Here is a 19,283-nt window from a genome sequence, read left to right as displayed (position 1 = left end):
TTTTTATTTACATTTATTGCAAACATTTTTGCATTCTACTTGTCTAGAAATAAATTTGATTTTCATTTAATATTAAGAAATCTATAGGCAACTTTTAAAACAATTTAATATTTTTACAATTTGGTACATTTAACAAAAATCAAATGCTTTAGTTAATAATAACATTGGAATAATAAATGTAATTTTTAAAATGTTTGAAAAGTTAAATGAAAGTCAATATTAGAACGGGTAATACATGTTTAAATATTTTACGAGCTTTTGTAAGAAGCTGACTAAAAACTAAAAATTTCCCTTAGACGATTTTCTTTTAATGAAAGAAGAACATGTTGGAAACAAAAGATATATAAGTAAAAATGTAATCGATAAACAATAAAAACGTAACCTGTGAGTTCTTATTCTTTGAATTTTTTATAGATTTCTTTTACAAATTTCTTTTATCCATCAAAAAACTTTTATTATTAATCTTACTAATGATGGTTGTTTGGTAATTAAACTATGTATATTTATTAACTAAAAACAGAATATGGATGTTAATTACAAGAAAAAATATTACACTGGTAATTATATATTTTGCATACGTGATTTAAATATATCAAAATAACTTGTATCAATCTATATATTATATTTACACTACAGTAATAGAAATAATTTAGTTTAATTATGTTGAGTTTTATTCATTTAGACGTGAAAAATGTAAAACAATGGTTCTATTCTACGAAAGAAAGATGTGATTCGTTAAAATCTCATATGAAATATATGAAAATGTTATATCATGATATGCCAAAAATACAAGAAACTAAAAAGACTTTGTGTGATCCAAATTGGCAAAATTGTAAAATAAAGACTTCTAGTAATGATGAAACTATAGTTTCCAGACAAGTGAATTGTAATAATTCCTTGGAAAAGTATTCTGATACGCTATGTATGTTTTTAAATGAAAATGATGCAATAAAATGCAATAAAATATTTTTTTTCACTGTATATTCTTTTATTATTGTGAACTATAAAAAAATAAATTCAAATGCATTCTCTATGTTACAGATGATAAGATCCACAAAGATAAACCTTTCACAACTTCAAATTTAGCCAATATTTTATCAGAAAATAATCTGCAGAAGAAAGAAGAAGAAAAAGAAAAACAAAAGAACTTAAATAAACAGAAAGGAACAGAAACTGAATTATCTTCGATTACACTTCAAAGTTATGCTATTTCACAGAACACAGAATCAAGATCGTTACTACCAACTCAGAAAGATAACATGGCAGTATGTATATTGTGTTTAAGTTATGAATATATTTGATATGCATTCTAAATGAAGTTGTTCTTCATAACTATATTCATAAAAATCTTATTAGCAGTGTGAAGAACACAATTACAATTGGCAATTCCCATATCAAAAGCATCTAACAGAATATTCTACAGAATTAATAGGAAATAATGAAACTTTAACCAAATCTTTTGAACAATTAAATCTGGATAATCAAAATAGCTATTTACTTCAAGAATCATTTTCTGCAAAAGATGATATTAAACTAAATATTTCTGGTAATGTTAAAGATGGATCCGTGGATAAAAGTAAAGTCTCTACAAAAAACGAAAAAAAAGAAAAAGCTATTTCTTCAGCATTATCAAGCAAGAAAGGCTCCTTATGTAAGCTAGATGACATTGTTCCATTGAAGATTAAAAGACGAAGAAAAAAAATACACTGTTCTAATTCACGGAGTACTGTAACTACAAGAGATACAATTTTTTTAGGAAAAAAGGATACAAAAAAACGAAAACAAAAAAGTATCATATAAAGATGTTCATTTGAAAACTTCATATTGATTTTTATGTATATTTTAGATAGTGTAAGTAATCGTCATACATTCAAGTCTCAACAAACATCTAATGATGTAGTGGAAATTTATCATAATGCAGCAGCAAAGAGTGGTAGCACATCTGCTATTCCTAGTAAACATTCAAAACTTGAACATCACATGAACTATATTAACATATTAACATCTTCAGCTATGAATAAACAACAAAACATATCCATAAAACCAAAATATGAAGATAATAATTATCAAAATGTTAGTGATGTTAATGTAGATTGTCCCAAAAATTATTCTCAAAAGCAACATCAAACTGATCAGAAAACAGTGTAAGGACTCATGGTAGTGGTTATAGCAATGATATTATATAATATCAAATATAATATTAACTTCTATTTTCAGAGGAAGGATTACAATTAATAATGATCTAAGTAATAATTTGAAAATTTCAACCAGTCCTGCATGTACCATGGAAAAGTACAATTCGCATCAGTGTCAACATGCAATTATACAAGCATCATATTGCGACCCAATAGTTACTCATAATTATGAAATGCCAACTTTAGCTTCTAAATTAAAGAGAGCCAATCGTTCATATTTCGGTAGATTTAACTTTCAAAATATACCCTTTGTAGTGGGTACTTCTGTAACCCCAAGTCATAATTTAGGTTTAAATATACAGCAAGTATGTTATTAAATATAAAAGTAAGCTATGCTTATTGTTACAATCTTTCTTTATTCAAAAGGTTTTGAGCATTATGAAAACAAGGCAAATTGCTGCAACAGGAGTGACACCTCTTCTTATTCGTAAAATTAGCAGAGGTATGAAACCTGCATCTGTTCTTGTAGAACAGATAAACAATCAACAGAGTAAACTGTCTCATATAAATTCCCAAATGAATAATATACATATACAAAAAGAAAATTTGTTTATGAGTAAAGGTGATCATTTATTAGAAAATGAAAATATGTTTTTAAAATATGATAGGAAAGGAATAAGTAATTTAAATGTAAATTTGAAATCAAATATTGAGCAATATCAGAATTTACAAAAAGGAATTAATGGCAGTGTAAATAAATATGGGAATTTTCATAAGAAAAAGGTTTGCTTAGTAGACAATATTAAATGTAATATCATTGAAAATGTTCATCTTTCATTTCAGAACATAAAAATATTTCTTGTTATTTACAGGATACTAGATCAGAGAATCAATTGAATACACTGAATACAATACTACATGTAACAGACAATAAAATGTTGAAATTATTTGCTTCCCAACAAAATGTAAACACAAAGATGGAAAACCCAGAAATGCAATCCAAAATATATCAGGTAAAGTCATCTAGATGAATAGATTGTTTAAAAATATTAATCTAGAACACATTACAGGGCAATATTTGTGATAAACACATTTCTAATACCTCAACAGTTAATCATTCTCAAGATTCTAAAGGAATAAGGGAAGTTCTCATTAACCTTCATGATCAGTTCGAGGAAATGAACACGTAAGTTAAGTCAACCAATGATAAAGTAAAACTCAATAATCTATATTAATCTAATATTTCTTAACATATGTACACACACTATAGAAAATATGAAAGATTACAAGCAAAAGCAAAAAAATACAGTGATAAAGATTTAGAAGAAGAAATACTACATTTAGAAAAAGAATTAAGCATTAAAGAAGATGAGATAAATGCTGTTGTTAACTTGTATAAAGAGGTAAGATTATTTTGCAGATTTTTTATTTATACTTAGACTAAATCGTGATATTTTACAGCTTATACACAATACCAATATTTATAAAAAATGTTTTGATGTTTTTAATCCTAGGTGATGTCATTAAAACATCAAATGAAATTATTACAAAAAAAGAACAGTTACGTTTGTATATCAACTGAAATTCCACTGGGATCAGATAAATTGTATGCAGCTATGCCATTTACATCAACTAAATCTAATGGATCAAATGGATCAAATTTTCAGCAAAGACTTTTTCACAAAAGGGGAAATAGTGCTGTCACAAGGGAACCTATTTCTCTTCGTCTAGCTGGTCTCTTACGGCAAATTCAAACATTTCAGAAGCAATTGAAACTAACATCATGGTAACAATACAATGTGGATCATATTTATCACGTAAGCTGAAATTATTAACAAATTTGTTACATGATATTAATTGAAACTATTTTTTATGTAGTATTGTCACAAAAAGTGGTCTGAAATTTGATAAAACACGATAAACACATATAAAGTATAATGCAAATAAAATTTGTAATATTTTTTCTTAAGTAAGCAATTGTGTGATCCCAATAAGAGATTTGTTTCTTATCACTATAATGCTTAGAAGATTATTAATCTAAATATTAAAATATAAAATATGCACTATAAAAGAAATATCAAGGATTTTGTTAAGGTTATTCAGTATAACAAAAATAATATTTTTAGCAGATCATATTTTTCTTTTATTCAATTCTACATGCTACTTGTTATAACGACTAATAGATTTGTTTAGTTTCGTATATTGATATACGCCCTTGCTTTTCATCTATACATACCGTTTATACGTATATACACAATTTCATATTTTCAAACGCTGCAGAATAATTAAAATTGTTGTTTATTTATTTTTTATTTTTACCTTTAATATTTAAATACATCATCAAGAGCGAATTATTTTTACGAAATAAAAAAGCAATTTATATTTTTCGTAAACGAAATTTCAATCTAATAGTGGCAATAATATTTATCTTGTAAGCGATTATACAAAATCACACATCAACAGATATGTCTCTTGTACTTTATGTACGAGATCTATTTCAGAAAACGTTAATAGAAAATGTTATTTTACTCCTGAAGCAGTATCTTTTTTTTACTTTTATCATAAAAATTAATACACATCCAAAATTGATTGAATATCTTATGATATCTATGATGTTTAATATAAAATTAGTCTTTTTAAAAGACTAATAAAATATAATGAGCCTATTTCTGCAAATATATTCGTAAATACAATAATAAATCTGAAAATCGTGTGAAAGGAAATTAATCGTTAAAATATAGTTTTGTTGGATTATTAAAAAATACAAAAAATTGTAAGTTTTATTAAATTAAATTAAATTATTCGGATTTTTCACTTTTGATTTTTCTACTTCAGTCGCTCTTTCTCATTCTTTTCTTTTTTTCGTATAAAAGAATGTAACGTTACTTAAATTACTACTTTTATTTTACGATCTTTTAAACAGATCATCAATCTCGATTACCTTCTACGAAGGAGATGACCGAAAACATTTCCTCACGTCAAGAAATCGTTTCCTCAAAAAAAATGAAGTCCTTCTCACACACACTCTCCCATATTAACATAAATAATATATCTCTCATATTATATCACAGACTAAAAAATGCTTTGGTCTAAAAAATCTTTTTCTGTTCCATTAATTCCGCATATTTTAATTCAGCGGGTAAATTTTATAACAAATGTCGACTGGATCAATGCAATATTAATATATTCAAAGAAATCAGATTCTTCATACAAGTGTGCGAAATGGATTAGCGCTAAAGAATTGGGGCCGCCATAAGTTTATTTGTAACAAAAAAACATAGATTAAACCAAAATATGTTGCAAGGAACCAATTGAAACTACGCATATATTCCAGCAATTTTTTATAATCAATTTAAAAATTTGAACATCGGTTGATTTTAGTCAAGATTTAAAATCATATACATATATGTATAAATATATAATAATTTATAGAATATTTCCTACATTGTTTTATTTTTTAGTTCTTAATACATAAGTACTAGTTAAGCTCTGTAATTCTTGTTTGCTGCAAAATCATAATATTAAAAACGCGAACCCCTTCGGCGCACTTCCATGTTGCTAAAATTCGCAAAGCATTTCTTTCGTTTGATAAGATTAAAACTGAAACTTTAGCACCTTCGTTTAAGACGCTTTATCAAGTTGAATTTTAAGGCTACTGTTTATATACGTCATACTTGCATTATATTTCAGAATAATTGCCTTAAAATTTTACTTGCACAAATATAAAACGGAAAAATTAACGAGGTTTTAATGAATATGTTTAATACAGCTATAAGACTGTAACAGTTTATAGTACTCTACAATTATAACATGTGATATTTCTTACAAGGTACTTACATTACAAATAACCCCACAGATCCGTTCTTTACTCTCAACATTCAATATGATAATCTTCGACTAATGAAATAAATATCAATTTTAGTTTAAATAATGTATAATCTAGAATCTAAATATCTGTTCTTTCTATTTTCATTCAATTGATGTATTAGCTTTTAAAGAAGGTGATATCCTATGTCATGTAATATAAAAAAAGATATAAATTTGTTAAAAATAGTAATTTGAAAATGGCAATAATATTATTAATCGATAGAGTACAAAGACGTATGTAAATATATAATGCCTACTAAAAAAAGAAGTCAACATACAATGTATTCGTTAAATTCGTTTCAATTATGAAATTATTTTCATAATTTGTCACTGTTCGTCCTTAATACTTCTTTTGTAGTTTACTTTTGCATGTTAGCATCCATTGATATATAGCAAGATACGTACATATAATAATTTTTCAAGCAATAATTCATTTCTTTATGTCTTTGTTTTTTTACATACTCAACATTTAATCAAACATAAAGAAATGCACAAACATGGAAAAATATGATGCAATATACGTGTATATGCAAATAATATAAAATAGGAAGAAGTAAATTTTTTAAAATTTCTATTAAAATGTGACAAAATTTTAAATAACACTAGTAGAAATATGTAAAATGGAGCAGGTCAGTGGCATGTTTTTCTTTAATATTTTTTTATGTGATGTACTTATTCGTATAAATTGGCAGTTTACAATAACCATGCAATAAGCATTTCCTTACTTTATTGAATCTGACGTTGAGTATTTGAAGGAAATTGAATGCAAATCGACAGATTGTTTATAACGCGGTAGCCACTGTTACTTTCTAACTATTAGTGTTTAGAGTTCAGAATACTAACCTGGTACTAATTTTATTATTTATTATCGTATGATATCGTTTTATAATATGCACTTCACTGAGTCATTAAAATAACAAGAGTCTTATCAAAACAATCTAGTTAATTAGAATAATTGAAATTGTCGTTGAAAATATTTCGTACAAATATCATATTACACGCAATAAACATTTTTATCAGAATTAAAGGTAAATTAATTTATCAATGTACTGATTTCAATAACTGAGATTTCAGTATATGAGTAGTTGAGAATAGAGTTTTGCATACATGTTCTTATATCGGTTTGATAGTTTGATTTAAAATAGATCGTTGGCCAATTATAATCAATACATACGAAGTCAAAGTATTACAGCCAGAGACAGCCTCTCCATTGTTCTCTTAAAATATTTTGATTTTTGGATAAATTCAAATTATCAGACATATATACTAGTGTCTTGTTTTAATATCCTTCATTTTGGATAGATGTTTTTTGTTGCCTCCTGTTGCACAATAGCATTTTTTATGAATGTTGTATGAAATTTCGATTTTATAATAACCACTGCATATATTTCGGATGTTTTATAATGTTTGAAGTTTTCTTTATTGTTAGATGTATGTAAATTTCAAGATATTCATTAAATACTGCGTCAAGCATTTTTAGCTACTAGAGCATTGATCAGTCGAAGCTTTGCTTTAGCTTGCTTATATGATTCGTAAACGGTTGTGACTTGCGGGCCACGATCTTCTCTTTGCATTCTACGGCCGGCACGAGCTTCGAATTGTGCTTCTAATTCTTTTAAAGCACGTCGCAGACGCTTTTTCTCTTCTCTAGTTAATTTCTGTTGTACCAATAATTCCTCTCTAATATCAAATTAAGTAGTTGTTAATACCTTTCTAGGAAATAAGATATTAGTGAATTATATATACTAAAAACTTACTGTGGAAGTGCGTGAAGACTTTCGTTGTTACTACGACTTCCTTCGCTACTGCTGTGCTGACTATCACTATCAGTTGGTAATTGATCTACTGAATCTATACAATCCAAAATACCTCTATGTGACATATCAGGTTCGCTAGCTCTCCTCTCTGTATCAGATGGATTGTTAGGTAAATTAGATGATGTAAAATCCATTGCTTCATGTTCCAAAATAGTAGCCAACTCTGAAATGCTATCTTTATTTTTGCTCTGTAAGAAAAACAGAAAGAAAGTTTAAAGATAATTTATATGTACATACATACAATTATATATATAATTAAGATTATTATTAGATTTATAAAATATGTCGCTTACCACGCCTGCTCTAATAAGTAATCTTTTTAAAGTTCTGTATTTATCATATAAAGATCGCACGACAGCTCTATCTTCTTTAGAAACTGGTCTCCCAAAAGTATTCTCAATATGAAGCAAAGCTTTTTGAACAGCAGTTTTTTCATCTATTAATTGTTCATAAGTTAGTTCTTCCATATTTTCGGGTCTATTATATTTCAATCTCTTTTCACTTAGTTTTTTTTCTATTTCTTTTATCATCTCTTCCATCGAAACTGTTCTAGATTTTTCTTGGCTGTTATTGTTGTTTGTCGGACTACCGTTAGTTGTTGTTCTTGTTTTGTTATTTGCATTAGCTAATAACGCGCTCACCGGATCTTCCTTTAATAACTTGTGCTCCTTTCGCAATTTACTTAATTCTGTACACAATCGTTTGATGTCCTTGTTGCTCATCTTATCAGAATGACTTGGACGATAACCAAAATTTTCTTCAAATTCGTCTTCGTATTTCTTTATCTTTTTTTTCAAGCCATTTATATACTTGGTTAAATTTTTTAAACCAAGTTCTGCGATATTCGGAGCATTAGGTTGCATTTCATTTTCAGAATAAAAACGTCTAGGTAGTAATAAAGAATTTCTTGGAGAAAGCATAGCTTCTACTCGTGCATCGGCAGCTTCGTCCTACAAATATTAGATTAATATGTAATATTGTCATTGAATATAATTGAGCTTATCCTAGTTTTGTTTACATTTTCTTGTCGTTGAAAAGTCCAGTTAGTTAGGCTGGGATTATTTAGATCTTCATGACTAACTGTTGGAGGACGAGCCGGTGATGGCGATCGGCTCGGTCCACTGCTCAACATTTCCAAAAAACTTTGTGCTGGAGATCCATTGCAGCTATTAGGATTCGATGAGACATAAATATTATCGGTTTCTTCTTCGTTTTCCTAACGAAAGAATTTTTGTTTCAATTTAATACAAATTCTATAGATTCTGTTTTGTTACATGTCACATGTAAAGAACAAATAGAAATTTTACCTTACTAGAATTCTCTGCGTCTGTAACTTTATGCACCCTCCTTCGTCGAGCCTGCCTTCGTCCTCTCGGAGTAATACTTCGACTGAAACGTTCGCTGCTTCTCAATTTCTCGGCATCGCATTCAAATTTTTCTGTTTCTAAAGCTGTCTCGCACGGTGACGAAGTTGGTGGAGTCTTTTTGGACACAGGTGAAACATTTGTTCTTTCATGTAAGGGAAGACTCCCGCATCTCTGTAAATAAAGTACCTTACATGTGTAAAGCTGAATTCAAAAGTAATAAACATTACTTGCATATTGGAAAAAACTCACCACACCATGACCCATGTCTTGTCCGAGCTGAGATAAAATATGCAAATGTTTTTCACTGTTAAAATCTTCGTGACTGCTCACACGTCTAATCGTGTCCGTGGTTTCAGCGGGACTTTCAAGAACACGCTCCTCGCTACTACTTCTAAAAGTGTTCGATTCGTTGAGAGAGAATAGGAGAAGTCAAACTGGTCTTATATATAATCTTTATAACTTCGTTAAAGCATTTTCTTTCTCCATTTGTTTATCGTACCTTATCAGTTTTCGTTCTTGACAACAGGATTCGTGACGTTCTTTACGCTTACGCGGTTTCAGCGCGCAAAGCAACGACGCTCCTTCAAAATCTTTTGGTTCGTCCTTTGTATCCTTGCAAATCTTACAATCACTTGCAGAGATCACGCCGTTCACCACGTTATCTCGGATGCTGAAAACAAACCCATCATTAGAGTTAAATGCTCCTATTAAAGTGCTGTTCCTTCTATTCTAGTGAAGTATGATTGATAAAGGAATCCGAAAAATACTCTATATAAATCAAAATTCTATAAATACAATAAGTAAAAGGACTAAGTCAAGATTTTAAGTTATGATATTATTAAAGATATTTTAGTAGTAGTAGTAGTAATAGTAGTAGTAGTAATAGTAGTAGTAGTAGTAGTAGTAGTAGTAGTAGTAGTAGTAGTAGTAGTAGTAGTAGTAGTAGTAGTAGTAGTAGTAGTAGTAGTAGTAGTAGTAGTAGCAGTAGTAGTAGTAGTAGTAGTAGTAGTAGTACTACTACTAGCAGTAGTAGTAAGAATAGTAATAATAATAATAATAATAATAAAAGATGAGGAAATTGCAAGTGAGTCACCGGTTCTTGCGCTAATGTATTTCTTTTTCACGAGAACGATACTACTAAACCAAAACTTATATTAGAAACAAAAATAGACCTAATGCAGTGAGAAGTAAAATGTGCTTTACGAAATCAAAGTCCTCAATCTTGTTATACACATTGTAACATTCCTATTTTTACACACGCTGCTTTATCCTTCGTAATACGCGAGGGATTGGAAAATTCCATTGCCACGCCAGTGAGGACCGCCTCGATCAGAATGTACAAAAAATTAACCATGTTGAATGAAATAATCGAAACGTAAGATAATTAAAAGTAAGAGTGTATTGAAAGAAAGAGTAAGAGTAAGAGAGAAGCTCGTAATACCTTTACATAACGTTTAAAAAATTAATATGTAGATACTAAATAAGTGGTATTAAAAACTATAGTAAAAATAGATATACAAAAGTTTTATAAATCAAATGAAACATAATTTTTTTTAATTTAAATTCTAAAATATTAAGATGTAAATAAAAAAAATACCATGCTACGAAATTTCATATCTTTGTTTAGATTCGACTTGTCTGGCAGCACCCAATGCATCGTTGGGAAATTGAAAAGTTACATACTTGAGTGAGTCGAGTCGTTCTTTCAACAAGAGAAAAAAGGTACGGTGGACTGTGATCGATCAGCGTTAGAGAGAAATGCCTTTGAGAACGCCAACCACGAGGTAGGTCACGTCAGTACGCGTTTTATTGTGCTTTCCTGGTGAGATTTTTCTCGCTGTCCCATGGAAACACATTCATATTTGACAATGTAACGACGTTATTTTCTTCACAGGTACAGAAAAGCACATTCAAGGTACATCGACGTTTATAATCGTCCCAAATGATATTTTATATTGTATGCACATATCCTAGTGGCGAACGAATAAAGACAAACAAGATAAAAAGTGAGAACAGGCTAACAATTAAATTAAAAAGAGAAAACATTTTTACTAGAATTCTAATATAAGGAACTGCTTCCTCTTAAGCTATGTATTTTAAATCAGGGTGAACTGTTTTATCGATTAATCGTAAGTAACAAATTGTCGGCATATCCGTTAAAAGGGATCGATTAAAAAACTTCCAGGAATGCAAGGATTATTTAGCAACGAAGTACGTAAGAAATACATCCTCGTGTCCTCAGAAATAATTAATATCCTTCATAGTACATGTTTACCATGAAGGCAAAGAAAAGTTGCATTTTTATGGATGCTTTTTTAGCAGATTTTAATAAAACCGCGAGATCTCGTATCGCGCTGACATTACATAACAACACATCGTATATTCCTATTTTCAGACTACTTTCTTAAATCGAATTACCTCTTACGTTAATATCATGCATGATTAAGTTGTATAATTTGTCACATTAAATGGATCAACTTCTTAGCCTTGTTGTATTTTTGCAATACTTGGAATTGACCAATTGCGACTCGTCTATCTGTATTTTTAGAAAAGAATTTCGGTTGGAAAGAAGTATGAACATGAAAATAAATATAAGAAGAGGAATCGTCGATAAATACGGAAAACGGGAAAAGAATCGACCCTTTATTTGCATTTGTTATGTTGGTGATGCGTGCAATAAACTTACTGTACGCGTATCCCTTTTGCAGTAGAAGTTATTCATGTAATCACGAACACCAACTTTCTTTTCCAATGGCGGACCACCGGCGCGAACACAAGTCTCTCAGTGATTCGATGGAACATTTATAGTCGTCTGCTTGTAGAACTAGACGAGAGAGCGTTCTCAGTCGACTCGTACGCAAGAAATGCGAACACTTTTCGATCGAAAGTTCCAAAGAACTACTGTCCTTCACAACGAACAGACAACACTTAATTCCCGCATAATTAGTCAAGATATATGTCTGCTGATTCGTATGAAAGTACACGTTTAGAAGTCGTGAGTCTAAACACAGAACCTAGAATTTTCGAGGAAGAAATTAGTTGGATTCACGGACGATTTCACGTTCACAAACGCGTGCGTTGCGCGTTGTACGTTGCTTCCGATTTGAAGGTACGCGTTGACCAAATGAAAGTTTCGAACAAGTCAGAAATTAGACTGCGGCTGTTGCCGATCGACTCTTCTCTATATTCTGTTCCTTCGACTGACACCGATCTTGTAGTTCGTCTTTGCGCGTGACGAGCGTGACGCACGCGACTTCCCGAGCGTTACTACTTACTGTCTATCAACCGTGAGTGTATATACAGCGAATATACATGTAATACACGTGACAGCCTCGAGAATCGATCGAATGGAAACTCTTTCTCTATCCATATTCCCGTTGACTCATGTTTGTTGGCACTGGTTACGCGTTCGTAAAATTGACCATAATTAACATAGGAATTTCACCCAAACTCCATAGCTCTGTTGCAATGCTTCACATGCTAAACTACACAGAAGCCACTACGGTGTCTGCTTTCCTATGCTGCACCGGAAGAAACAAACCCTCCGAAACCGGTTTGGAGCTTGTTGTCACTAGCAATATCGTGATTAACTTATGAGTATAGTTTCGATACGAATCCTACTCTTTTAAGACAATATAAAATACTTTTATCTAATAAATGAGACTTTGTAATTTACACGACAGCGATAATAGCTCGATACCCAGTGGTTCCAACGATGCCCCTAACGATGACTTCGTCGATCCCTACGATGATTTATAATTTATGACAGATAATTCATGAATTAGTTCCGATTCTTTCTTCCATACGTGCAATAATATAACCGTCTCTATCGAAATGAAATAAGATTAAAATCATTTTCCTCGTTAGTATGAAATTGTATTAAATGACGATCTATAACAAATGTAACATGGATATCTGTGACCGCATGTTTGACACCTTGACGTCAACGAAACATTATTTTTGGTCGACGATGTATGTACATTTAGCACGGAGCTACATCGTAAAATCACTAGTAATAGAATACCAACGATTTTTAGGTAAACTAGTTCGATAACGTTTGTCAGTCAACATTCTCTTTTGAAAACTTGTCGTTTACTTATTTACGAAAATAGCCGAAAGATCGAAGGTAAAGCCAAACTGCGTGTGTATGAACGATTCCATTTGTATGCTAAATACATATATACTTTGCCAACTTTCGTGTAGAGGGATCTCGATTTCTGAACTATTTTCGTTGGTAGGCGTGTTTCTTGCTGAAACCGGCTTGTGCCAAACGGCTCTTCCTTCAACTACGGATACATAACACGTAACTACGTAACGATTTTATGTATGTATTTGTGCATGGTTATGATAGTGTTTAAGATGGACGAAACTTATTAAGGAGGATTACGTCATTGTTGGATCAGTGCCTCGAACGACTAGACTGCATGATATACATATGTTGCAAACGCATCGATTATAAAACACAATGACTCGTGATTCACGATTACTTTAGAGCTTATAAACGCATATGATTGATTCAGGCATCTTTGAATCAGTCAATAATAATTTTTACTTAGGCTAGACAAAACTAAGATGTCCGTAGTATCCTAGACGAAAAGCATATTTTCGATTCTTCTACGTAAAAATTCAATTCTTTGTAAAGTAGCTAATTTTCGTTTATCGATGAAATTTGTCTTCCTTCGGGACGAGTGGGAGCAGCCGACGAATCTTGGATTTGGTTTGGACGAATCTTGGTTGATAAAAATTAATATAGGATTTATTGTAATCCTGTTTTCCAAGAGAAAACTTGATGATTTCTCTGTCTATAGTTTTTAGCAATTATCGAAGATAACAGTTAAGAATTTTTTATTTGATAACTGTCCTTTGATTTGATAACTTATGCAAAATTATGCTCTACAACTCTACGAAAAAACAGCAAAAACGTTATTTGCCGCAGTTTCATACGAGTCGATGATTATTAACGAGTTTAAGCGTTCATTTCGATACGCATAAAAAACAGGTTCTTCTCCGTATTTTTTGTCGTACTAAACAGTACATTGTTGGTTGAATAACATGAACCGCGTGACTGGACGATCTCTTCAGGCTAAATTGAGGAACTACGCACTTTAGTGGTAAAGTTAAAATAATTTTAGCTAAAATATCTGGGTAAAGTTTCCATGCTATGAAATGACATAGAATACACTAAATCCAATGTTAAGGATGTTTCGTACATATAAAATAAGGCAAAATTTATGTATATATTTGCAATTAATGTTTGAATTTGACAGAGAAAGAGACAAAAGTTTTAAGTTTTCGAGTCTGAAATAAAAATATTTCTTTTGACTTGCACGTAAATGTAACAAACTCGTCGTTATATGTATGTAAATAAACCTTGTTACTGTTTTATTTCTTCTTTTTTTTTCTTCTTGCGTAAAAGATGAAAGTACTTACATTAATAAATTACTCATTATTAAATATAATACAATATATGTATATATATATATATGTATATATATACATATATGTATTATATTTATTATACATACATATATATATCTCGAATTTTAATCGTACTTTATCTCTTTGTCATACGATATATATCAACGATATCATTGACCAAACCATAAGAAAACAGAGACGATACGTTGCATTATACGTATCTATCATACGAAGATATTAATACGAGGAGGCATTACTGAAATAATGCAGTCATATTGATCGAAAACACCCGATATTTTATTACGTATTTAATGTGAGAAAAGAAAAAAATGTTAGCCGAAAAAATTTTTGCGACGTTTCCTCTCTTTATAGTTACAGCTGAAAATGCTAAAATCGATCTAAAACGCATGCCTGTGATATTGATATGCAAGAGCACGTGGCGTATACCTTGAACGTTAATCGAAAAATAAGTATAAGACAGAAGGAAGTATCGACTGCGTTTTCAAGAACATTCGTCGGTATTGAATTATTCCAACAAGATCAAGGATCGATACGTATGCTTTAATAGGAAGCGAGCATAATTTGCGATAACGATGATATCGAATATATGTAATAAAAATAAGTTTACAAAATACAAGGAACTTAATGGTATTTTGAGAACATAAAGTGACTTAATGTAAATAGCATACCTATTTGTACGTAGAACCGTAGGAAGTTGAGCTATACACGTGAGCGAACACGAGCCAAGAGTTTTAAGACGTGCTAACATGTAATTGCAAGCCTACCGATTGGATTTCTTTATGAGATAACACTGATAATAACGCGATTTATAGTTGCTTCTCTTATAGTTAAAATTACGTGTATTTTAAACTTATCTTGTCTTTATCTTTTTCTTTTTATTGGTCAGAATTAATTAAAAATATAACTGTTGAATCACGATAATGCGGTTTATGCACATTTATGGTCAATAATCCTATATAATGGCCTATATAGTTCAAATCTGGCATTGAGCCACAAAGTTGGATATCGCGATATTTATTTAACAGGTTTAACAGGTTTTCATTTGACCAATTTAACATGACTACATCTTACAGCAAATGCATGCACTTGAAAAAGGTAAGAAAAAAGGTATATATATATGCAACTTACCAATCTGGAAAAAGCACAGATGCTTCGGCTAAGATATCACGAAGAAGGGTGGTAGCAGGTGGAACATGAGGTAGAATTACAGGGGCGAATACTCCGCAAACGCCGGCACTACGTCCATGTTTAGCTTCGTACTTGCTTAGATAAAGAGCCAAGTAACCAAGCAAACGATAGTGGGAGGTTGGCAGAGTTGACAGTAGCTCTTTCGTTAAATTAATCCAACAGTCATGATCGTTAGCATAATTTTCTGTGAACAAATGGTTTATGATTTTTTCTTTTCAAATGAACATGTTACATAAAAAGAAGTGGAAAAGAAAAAAGGCAGCGTGCTAGAATAATTAAAGTAACAGATGCTTACGGGCATGAATGGACAATAGCCTAGCTACAAGGGTTGATGGTACAACAGGTTGTGGTAATTCTTTTAGATACTGGCGAAGAAGCGTTGCCGCAGTCGGGGGACAGGCTGCTGTTTCTAAGTCAGCATCTCCTCTTCTCTCAAACGCGGCCCTCAATCTTTCTGCCAGTCTTGGGCTTCCACCGGACAAACGGAACACCGCGGCGCTTTGGAATCCATGAGCTTCGATATAATTACACAATCGGTGCACCACAAAAGGCACACCGGTGTCGAGGTATGGCTCGATCGAATCTAGTCGAGTACCAAAGACCCTCGTAGATCCTGCGTTACGTCTTAATAACGATACTGTCAGAACGCGTTTCACTTTCGCTAAACGGGATTCGTCCTTGGAAATAGTTGAATTTCAGTATAAATTATTGACATTTGAAAAACGTGAAACGTACTTAAAGGAAATTACCTTGTCGTGAACTTGTCGAGATCGTGTAGGACTCGACGAAGATCCATGATGATGGTGGTGGTGTTGCTGATGATAGTAATGATGATTATGATGATGATGATGATGATGATGGTGGTGGTGGTTGCTGTGGAGATGGTGATGATCTTGCTGAGGACGTCTCATCCCACTTTGTCTACAACGCGAACCGCCGCCACCGCCGCCGCACTGATTAAATTGACAATTTTTGTTTGTCTCTATTAAGCTAGTTTACCAATATCAAACGAATAAAGTATACTTTTATGGCGTTGAACTAGCAACTGTGTAATTTTTAACTCTTTAACGTCTACTGCAAAGTTGCGTTTCACGATAAATCTAGACAGAAGACAATATGCCTGTGTCGATGAGAATTCGATACCGATCGAACAATGGACTTTGCGATATTCAATCTCTCAAGAGTAGGTTGATCGATAAACTTTTTATGCTATGCGCTTCTTTAATGTACATCAGGACGACAACGATTGCTCTATCTGAGATCGTGTATCGGATAGTATCAATGACGAATCGTCTGTCGTTGCACGTTTACCGAAATTTACTATAGAAATTGTTAAAAACTGCAAACTCACAATACACTCCCTCGCGACCCTCCACAGGTTGAAGTAGATGGAGTTCAGCCTGGATACTACTTCGAGTTACACTTTTTGGTTATTTGCTCTCCTTCGCAGTCGATTTCCCGAGTGGATATGTTATACCTGGTAAGAAAGTACTTTCGAAATTATCTTGCATATTATTCTTTTGACTGCGAAATGATAGCTAGCGGAAGAGTAAAGTATTTTATTCGATGAAGCTTTCTTTAATAAACTTTGCGTATCACCTTGTTTATTTCGTTATGAAATCTTTTTGTTCGATGTATTTTATGTTTATTCTCCGTGACAGCTTGATTTTTCGATGTTGACGATGGCGTGAACGTTGACGGTGGCGTTGACGTTGATAGTGATGTTGTGCCGATGTTGATAATGACGTTGACGTTTACAGCAAGTCACGAATTTTCAGTTCCGCACGGAAGAGATTCGTTAAACAGAGGGTAAGGAACAATGTGTGGGGTAAGCGAATAATGAAAATTAGAAGGACGGGTGAATATGAAAACTTTCGAAGGAGAAGGGACCGGCGAAGAAAAGTCCTTCGTCGACACTCGCACGAAATCTTCGAGCAACTTTAAATCGATGTTGGCAACCAATATGATGTTAAAAAGAGATCGTTTAATTTGACTAGTTTTGGGTTCATGTCCCTATCACGGCACATCGCATCGAGCCCTTTCTGTAAGGCGAAGGGCACTGCCTATGGCTGCTTCAAGAAATGAGTCGACACCAGTCGTAGCGTAAGCATCGAGGGTCAGAACCAAGGATGAGTTTTAGGTCACCACTTCGCCCCTTAACCTGGCATGGTCCACGTGTCTCCTTAAACTTTTATTGTAGTTGCCTTCTGAAATCAGAATAAAGAATCTTTCAATCATCTCGTCCATTTTCTTACGTTACGCCAGTTTTTCATTGATGCACAATGAAGCAGAAATCGTCAATTCTATTCATTGCCGTTGAAGATGAATCATTACACGTAAATAGATAGCGGTGATCATGAAGTTCGTAAAAACTATTTTCAACCGAAAGTTTTGTAGAGTCTAGTTGATTTGAACAATAATTCTCCTTGTTATTAGATAAGTATAAACATGAACGTTTCTTAGTCCAGAACTTTCCACGACGATATATTACGTGAATAGGGCAAAAAATGTCAATTCATTTATGAGCTTGAAACATTCTGTGACGCTCGCTTGCAAGGAAAACAATCTTTGCTCAAAAAATAGAAAATTACAATACGTTCAATTCTAAATATGAACAACTCAATATTCGTTAAAACATATAGAGGAGGATAGAAAATGGTGTAATAACTTGGTACGAAGAAGATAGAGGGGGAAAAGGAAAAAATTTTAATTAGCGGAATATATGAATAACTGTGATGTTCGAAAGATTCACTGTGAAATGATACAACTCGTAAAAGGAGAACGTTTAATGTGACACGTCATCGAAGCATTGTTTACTTTCGCATTAGAACCTGCAGTGAAACAATAGCAACTGGCTAATACATCTTGAAATCTTGTCGTACATCTTGGTCAAGAATTCAGATTACGATAACACGCGTTTATTTAGACAAATATTGGTTTTTATGCCATTCGTTAACTTGCTTTTTCACATTTTTAACACGCGCAGAACGTCACATGATCGACCATCGTGCAATGAAAAGCATCTCTATAACACTAAGGAAATAAATAAAAGAATTGAAGACACGTATACAACAAGTAATATTCTATCGCAGCGGTTTCCGTTAGTAAATATTTCCGTTAGTAATATCGAACTTTCCGAGGAATTTTTATATGTAATCACAAACCGTGAAAAAATTACTGAAAAAGCTGTCTAACTACATCAATGATTTTCAGGTGAAGAGAGACAGAAATAAACATACCTCATGAAAACTATGGTAATCATAGCGATTACAGCGAATCGTGCACGAGCGCCCCACGAAGCGATACTGAGATTTTACGACCGTGTGGCTCCCCTTTTCTGTCTTTTCTCTCGTTCACCCTTTCGTCTCTATATACAACGATAGCCCCTTTACGTCTCTTCTGTTGGCGAACGGAACTCGAGCAGCGTTTTCAGCGTATCACATACCCCCTTGGCAGCAGATATTGCGAGC

The 19,283-nt window shown here is 32.2% G+C and overlaps 2 protein-coding genes and 1 long non-coding RNA gene across 8 annotated transcripts; 2 read left to right on the top strand and 1 right to left on the bottom strand.

Annotated features, from left to right (window-relative positions):
* Positions 1 to 129: 129 nt before the first annotated feature.
* LOC117234640 lies at positions 130 to 11,670 on the top strand. 6 transcript variants are annotated; one of them, XM_033496039.1, is made up of 14 exons: positions 130 to 384; positions 521 to 557; positions 683 to 922; positions 1,042 to 1,265; positions 1,357 to 1,789; positions 1,847 to 2,144; positions 2,218 to 2,500; positions 2,562 to 2,918; positions 3,008 to 3,148; positions 3,194 to 3,321; positions 3,406 to 3,538; positions 3,650 to 3,952; positions 10,814 to 10,970; positions 11,081 to 11,670. In XM_033496039.1, exons 2-12 carry the CDS (start codon positions 524 to 526, stop codon positions 3,923 to 3,925), a joined length of 2,547 nt encoding a protein of 848 aa, XP_033351930.1. In that variant the 5' UTR covers positions 130 to 384; positions 521 to 523; the 3' UTR covers positions 3,926 to 3,952; positions 10,814 to 10,970; positions 11,081 to 11,670. The 6 variants fall into 6 exon arrangements, with proteins under 6 accessions (XP_033351930.1, XP_033351934.1, XP_033351932.1 ...); XM_033496041.1 differs by lacking the exon at positions 130 to 384 and having other exon boundaries at positions 439 to 557; positions 1,360 to 1,789; XM_033496042.1 differs by lacking the exon at positions 130 to 384 and having other exon boundaries at positions 439 to 557; positions 3,206 to 3,321.
* LOC117234639 (protein FAM13B) lies at positions 4,992 to 19,279 on the bottom strand. The gene is made up of 13 exons (XM_033496036.1): positions 19,053 to 19,279; positions 17,413 to 18,020; positions 17,165 to 17,290; positions 16,563 to 16,766; positions 16,109 to 16,490; positions 15,754 to 15,997; positions 9,686 to 9,856; positions 9,436 to 9,577; positions 9,127 to 9,357; positions 8,838 to 9,035; positions 8,113 to 8,769; positions 7,760 to 8,007; positions 4,992 to 7,682 (listed from the first exon to the last, which is right to left on the bottom strand). The coding sequence occupies exons 4-13, from the start codon at positions 16,722 to 16,724 to the stop codon at positions 7,469 to 7,471; spliced, it is 2,649 nt and encodes an 882-aa protein (XP_033351927.1). The 5' UTR covers positions 16,725 to 16,766; positions 17,165 to 17,290; positions 17,413 to 18,020; positions 19,053 to 19,279; the 3' UTR covers positions 4,992 to 7,468.
* Positions 14,108 to 15,252, top strand: LOC117234642. The gene is made up of 2 exons (XR_004493555.1): positions 14,108 to 14,297; positions 14,983 to 15,252. It is a non-coding gene; the product is annotated as an uncharacterized LOC117234642 (long non-coding RNA).
* Positions 19,280 to 19,283: the final 4 nt, after the last annotated feature.

Source organism: Bombus vosnesenskii, unplaced genomic scaffold, assembly GCF_011952255.1.
Source record: "Bombus vosnesenskii isolate JDL3184/JDL3185 unplaced genomic scaffold, Bvos_JDL3184-5_v1.1 scf7180000013305, whole genome shotgun sequence".
NCBI lineage: Eukaryota > Metazoa > Arthropoda > Insecta > Hymenoptera > Apidae > Bombus > Bombus vosnesenskii.
This window is presented reverse-complemented; position numbering and strand designations above follow the sequence as displayed.